At 36.8% G+C, this 6,603-nt stretch overlaps 1 protein-coding gene across 1 annotated transcript; it reads right to left on the bottom strand.

Annotated features, from left to right (window-relative positions):
• Positions 1-485: 485 nt before the first annotated feature.
• LOC137809025 (uncharacterized) lies at positions 486-1,944 on the bottom strand. The gene is made up of 3 exons (XM_068610167.1): positions 1,085-1,944; positions 749-965; positions 486-689 (listed from the first exon to the last, which is right to left on the bottom strand). Exons 1-3 carry the CDS (start codon positions 1,942-1,944, stop codon positions 486-488), a joined length of 1,281 nt encoding a protein of 426 aa, XP_068466268.1.
• Between the last annotated feature and the right edge of the window lie 4,659 nt (positions 1,945-6,603).

The raw sequence follows: 6,603 nt of genomic DNA, 5'->3' as shown, positions 1-6,603 counted from the left end.
TTCTCTAGGTTTAGCTTCAAATTGTACTTAGCTATTGTTGCGAATCGCTCCTCTAAATTAGCAATGTGCTGATCTTTCTCATTTGATGTGACGACCATGTCATCTACATACTCCTACACGTTTCGACCAATCATTGGGCGAGAATCCTGTCCATCAACCTCTAGTAAGTGACACCAATGTTCTTAAGGCCATAGGGCATGACCTTATAATAGTAGCTGGCGAACTCGGCCATGAAGGCAGTCTTACTCTCGTCTCTGGGGTGCATACAAATTTGGTTGTACCCCGAGAACGCGTCCAAGAAGCTTAACAGTCGACAACCCGAGGCGTTGTCCATCAAGGAATCTATACTTGGGAGTGGGTAAGAATCCTTGGGACAGGCCTTGTTCAGGTCCGTAAAGTCGGCGCACATCCTCCACTTCCCATTGGCTTTTTGTACTAACACCACATTCGCCAACCACTCAGGGTATTGGATTTCCCTTATGTGGTCAGCATTCAGAAGCTTCTGAGTTTCTTCTCTGATGATTAGGCGCCTTTTCTTCATTGAACTTTCTCCTCCTCTGGACTACCGACCTAACCTTCTCATCCATAGTAAGCCTATGGCATAGAAAATTTGGGTCTATCCCAGGCATGTCCGCGGATGACCAAGCGAAAGCATCTATGTGCTTCGATATCACCTCGGCTATCTTGTGCTGCAACTCTTGACATATCAACATGTTCCAACTTGCATAATCTCTTCTAGCTCTCCCACCTGAACAGTGATTGAGTACGTTCCCCTTTTACTTTTCAAACTACTCTCGTAGCACTTCCTTGCCGTCTTCTGATCATACTTGATGGTGATCACTCCTCCATCAAAGGAAGGCAACTTCATCTTCATGTGCCTCATCGAGGACACCGCACCGAACCTGTTCAAAGAAGGTCTCTCCAAAAGAAAATTATAAGCTGAAGAGGCATTAACCACAATGTACCTGACGTTAATCGTCTGAGTTGAGGTGTCATCAGAAAAAGTCGTCCTCAACTCGATGTATCCCCGCACTTACACCTGATCTCCCGCAAAGCCAAACAAGCAACCATCGTACAACTTCACCTGGTCGAGGGATAAGTCAAATTGTTGAATGTTGACCAGAACATCACATCAGCTGAGCTCCCTTGGTTAATGAGAACTCGGTGTACCTTCCTTCCCATGGTGACAATAGATATCACCACTGGATCATCCTCATGAGGGACCACGTCCTCCAGGTCAGAGCTCGTAAAACAAAGAGCAGACTCTGGTGGATGGTCAGGCCTCCTTGTCGCCACGGTCATCACTACTCTCGCGTATCGCTTATGCTTGGAAGCAGAGCTCCCTCCTCTAGAAAATCCTCCCGAGATGGTGTTCAGCTCCCCATGGACCGGTATCTCATATGCTTGGTCCCTCGGAGCAACCTCTCCCTTCGGCTCTTTCTGGTCCTCGTCCAGGTATTCCATCAAGAATCCGTTTTTCACCGAACCTGCCAATTGGTAACCCAGAGTTATACATCGCAAAACGTCATGCCCAAATCCCTTATGGAATTTGCACCAGGCCTTCTTTCGCTGCCCCAGATTCCTATCAAATTTCTGAAGGAACTTCAGCTTTTCCACGACCCCTGGTACGGTCAGCAACTCCTTGTAAGATATCCAAAACTTGGGTTGAAATGCCAAGTCCTCTCGGGGTTTCGCCCTGGGCACGCTCTTCCCGGTGGGGTATGGCGCGCGCCTTGAGTCCGTTCTCTTATCGGTTGAGGTTTCGTTGACCCTAAGAGGTCGAGACCGGCTCCTCTCCTTTGGCTTGGTTTGCCTTAGATACGAGCTGCTGTGTTTCACGGACACTGCCTCCTCTGCATTGATATAGGCGACAGCCTGCCGCCGTATTTTGGCGAATGTCTCTATTGGATTCCTGATCAATGAGTCGCTAAATGGTCCTGCCATGATCTGTTCGAAGGCGTTGACCATCATGACTTCGTCATGGGTCTGGAGCTTCACTGTAAATGCCTAAAACTTGTTTAAATAATTTTTTAGAGACTCGCCTTGTCTCTGATTCATATAAAATCGGAGGTTTGGCCTGGTTGACAGAGAATTGTTCCATGAACAGCTCGAAAAACTGGTCGAAAGAGGTGATGTGGCCATTAGGAAGCCCACTGAACCACTGCAGGGCTGTGAATGTACCCATGAACATCTTGCAATGGATAATATCTATCCCCCCAGAAATAATTATCTGACATTGAACGCCGTGAGATGGCTTTTAGGGTATTCTACCCTTGTGAAAACGATCTTAGGCGTGATGTAGTGTGGCGGCACAAGCGCGTCCATGATCGCTTGCAAGAAAGGCTTGGGACGATTTCTTAGGGGCGCATTCAAACCTCGCTATCCTGCTCGGCTTTAAGTTCTTGTTGGATCCGCTCTTGCTTTGCCTGTACTGCTCGTTGGCTTCTTGGAGAGCTCTCATGGTGTCCCTGAGTTGTTGTAAGGTGGGGGCGTCGTTCCCTTCAGACCCCAGTGGTCCTGGCCTAGTGTTCCTCATATTGTTGGAAAATTCAAACACAACTGTGGATGGGATCAAGTTTTATCAGGCCCCGCGGTGGGCATTAAATGTTTTCGCCGGTTGACTTTCTCGCCAGTTGACTCTGGTGGCACCTCCGATCTGTCTCCTCTGGAATTTGTTCTATGTCTTCTCGTGGTACTAGAACTTTGTTGAAATAGAGGGGGCTCTATCTGTTGATCACACTCCTACGATCAAGTCAGTGAAAGCTTACTAAAATTAAAGAAGTATTTAGTTTCAGTCTCAGAAACAACGTACCTTTACCTGGGGTCTCAAGCCCCTTTTATAGCTTATCTCTTGTAACAACTTTCTCTTATGAGAATATAATCTCAACCGAAAGCATACATAACAGAAAAACATTCTGTTTATGGAACATAATAGAAACTTATCTCTACTGGAAGCATAAAATAATAACAGAAAAATCACCTGCCAAAGGGCATCACCTCAGGCACTAACAGCAGGAAAATACTTTGTTTACATGGACACCCCTACTCACGGTGCATCGTTATCTTTTCAATATGCATGCAACCTAACCACCACGTGCTCTAAAACTCACACTTAGGTTAAAATATATTCTTCTAATAACCTTATATTAGCATATAATAAACATATTATCTTAATCATTATTTATCGGACTTATTAATATAAATGGGCCAAAAACTCATGATCCACTCCACGGACCCAACAACCGAGCTGACCTGTCCACATCTATGCACTGAGCTCCGAACATTGAGAACTGAGCACTCTGTCCAATACAGAGACCAAACAAAACATAGTTCCTATAGGTCTATTTCAATTTACCTACAATTTATAAGAAGTAAAACTTTTGTTAAAGAATTTATTTATTAAATTATAACAATAATTGAGTATATTCTTTCTTTAAAGGATAAATTATATATATTAAAAAGTAAAATTATTATTATTATTATATATAACCGTCATTTTTATAAAGGGAAGTTTTTAATTATTTTAAAATAAAATAAAAATAATTATTTATTTTATGAAATAAATGAATATTTTTTTAAATATGAATAATTACACTTTTTTCTTTTGACAAAAACTAGTATTATCATAATAACTATTAAAATAAAAATATATGATTTAAATTATAAAAATATTATTAAAGATTATAATAATAATAATTTTTTTTTTAAATTTTGTTGTATGTAATTTTTTATTGTGTATTATTTGAATTTTAAAAATTAATTATTTGAAGGGTAAAATTGTAAGAAATTGAATTCTTCTATATATTTTCAAATTCAAAAATTCTGTAATTTTTTTAAAGTGCAAATTTTTAATTTTTAAAAAATAATTATTAAATTTGTTATGTTTTAATATAATAAAGATCAAATTGGAAAATAAAATGTGCACTGCAAAAAAATCCATTTCTATATTGTTATATAATAATAATAATAATAATAATAATAATAATAATAGTTGAATATTTTGATATTTATTTAAGGTTCCCCTTTACTAAGTTTGGATAAATCAAACAATGTTATAGTTAATGTTTATTTATATTTTTTAACATTGAATTACACATTTTAATATTATATATATATAATGGTTATTATAGTAAATTTAAATAGCTGGAGGGTTTTCTTGTATCCTTCCAAATTTCTTACCCACCGTCAGAAAATAATGAATAAATATAGAATCAAGTGGCGAAGAGAGACACCAAAAGTAGAAATAATAAATGGATCTTGTACTAAGAAAAAGACACTTACAAAGAAGAAAGAAGACTCAATGAAACCCATAAGTGTGTGTAGACATGCATGGAGGTGAGAAAATGAAACTTAAAGGGAAAAGGAGACACACTTATATCGAAAACAAAGACAAGGGACATTCTGCACTCAAACATTAATAATAGACAATTCATGATGTCTCCTCTCCTTTGCCATCCATTGGATTTTTATCTCTCATCACATTGTTTTGTACATATTCACATATGTAATTAATACCCAATATTTATGTTATTTCCACAATAAATTTTACAACTAATGAGAGACAAAAGAAGAGTAAAAGATTAAGTCAAAAGAAAAAAATGTATGATATGAAATAAAGAAACAGAAAGAAAATATTATTGTGTAAATTACTGAATCAAGAATGTCAACAATTAATTATCACATAACAACGTCAACAAAGGACACTATTAAAGTGAGTGAAGTTTACTCTAATATAGTACACTAAATCAAATAGAAAACATTAATTTAGTTAAGCGCAGGACACTAATGTGATATTAAAAATTAAAAAAATAAAACATAATACGTAAGTGATTAGTGTCGATTAGTGGATATTAAAATAATACTTTATATTAATTAATATAAACATAGCATAGTCTTAACCGACACAAAAATTAATTTATAAAAAAAATGTAAAAAAAAAGTTATAAATGAGCTTAGCCTATGTAAAAATAATAATTTTTTTAATATATTAACATCGACTTTTCTCATTTTTCTTGAGCTCCTCACTTTCTCAGTTCATGTTTCTTTTTTTTTAAACAAATCTTGAGTTATTAATTTCCCCTTTTCTCTTTAATATGCAGTTGCCTTTCCTTTCAAGAAAGATTATTTTAAGAAAAATAATGTTTGAAACCTAGTGTTTATATTGATGAGTAGTGCATCGACAAATCCTAAATCTAATGTAGTGAACGTGTTTAAAATTAGTCTCCGATTCAAAGCCTCAATCTTGAAGTGGAAGAAGAGACATGGTGGTGAAGAGGAAGAGAAGAAGGACCCTTTACCAATTGTCCGAAAAGTGAGTTATGGATTGAGTTTTATACTTTTATAGGATTTTGTGTATTTTGTGGATTTGTTTGATGTTGAAATTGGTGATAAAAATGGTTTGTCAATGTTACATTAGAAAGACCCTAGGGTTCCATTTTGGTTGGGCTCGCATTAGACGCCCGCGTTAGACACTTGGTCATATGGCATAGAAGGTCACGCTAGATGTCAACACTAGATAATGCTTGTTCTTCCCAAGGGTGTTTCTCCTTATTATGATCGTGTAGATGTTAGCATTTAGAAAGTTTTGTATATTCGATTAAGTTGATAATGCATTTAACTTGTCATTACAAATGTTTTTTTTACTCTGGTTTGTCCCTGTTGTTTTTATTCTATTAGTATGAGAAGGCTTAGAGTGCTGATCTTGTTTTGAACTTATATGAAATGGAATGTTGTCACATAAATCACTATAGGGAAGTTATTGATAGTACTGATTTTCTTCCAAGATGAGTTGAATCCTCTGCCTTTGTAAATGAGCCACACCCAAACCTGACTGAGGTGGCTTCTTTCAACCTTTCTCATTTTTCCTCTTGTTCATGCTTTTGGTTCTTACATGTTTATCATTTCCTTCTTCCTCATGGAAGATAGGATTTAGGGTTTAGGGATGTGCTCAAAAGCCATGGTAAGTGTTTGAAGAAAGAAAAAAACTCAATGCAACGGAAGAAAGAATTTGTTTCATAAATGCTTTAGACTTTAAGGAGTGGCGATATATATAGATAGAGGAAAACAAAGAGAGAGAGTTCAGTGAAAACAAAGCAGAAAATGGTTGTGTGATAAATGTTGAAAGGATAATGGTTATACGCGTGTTTGCTGGTTTTGGCTCTTGTATTTGGTTTTCTAAATGTCTTTTTTGTTTTTGTTTTTGCTAGTTCCACTCTCATATGTTCTTATTTGTTCCAAATTAGAATATCCTTTTGGTCTTGGTTTTAGACGTTTTCATGTTAATTAAGTAAGGTTTTTAGGAAAATAAAGATAGTACTCATGTCATTATAAGTTTATATGGGTGTAAGTGAAAATGAATATAGTAAACAGGTCTTTTGGCAATGAAATGGAGTAACATTTGACCATGACTTATGAGACTATTGATGTCGTTCAAGCTCTTGGTTGGAAGAATGAATGGAGAAATGTAGCCGAATGGATTGAATATGGTGGCACCGATTGGCAAAGAGGTGTTAAGTTTCGGTGGTGTGATGGTGCAATGAAGGAGAAGAAGGTTTGACCAACTTTCCTAAGTTCACTGGGTCAAAAGAGACTCACTAGCAAGAG

Source organism: Phaseolus vulgaris, chromosome 2 (genome assembly GCF_051622355.1).
Source record: "Phaseolus vulgaris cultivar YP4 chromosome 2, ASM5162235v1, whole genome shotgun sequence".
Lineage (NCBI taxonomy): Eukaryota > Viridiplantae > Streptophyta > Magnoliopsida > Fabales > Fabaceae > Phaseolus > Phaseolus vulgaris.
The sequence above is the reverse complement of the archived record's forward strand: the minus strand, read 5'-3'. Positions and strand labels throughout refer to the sequence as shown.

Excerpts from the sequence above, each read along its gene's own strand:
- LOC137809025 (XM_068610167.1), bottom strand. The coding sequence starts at position 1,944 with ATGGCAGGACCATTTAGCGACTCATTGATCAGGAATCCAATAGAGACA. Across the intron at positions 966-1,084 it reads TTGACTTATCCCTCGACCAG|GTACATTGTGGTTAATGCCT; the intron begins GTGAAGTTGTAC and ends GATTAACGTCAG. Across the intron at positions 690-748 it reads CGTACTCAATCACTGTTCAG|CACAAGATAGCCGAGGTGAT; the intron begins GTGGGAGAGCTA and ends CAAGAGTTGCAG.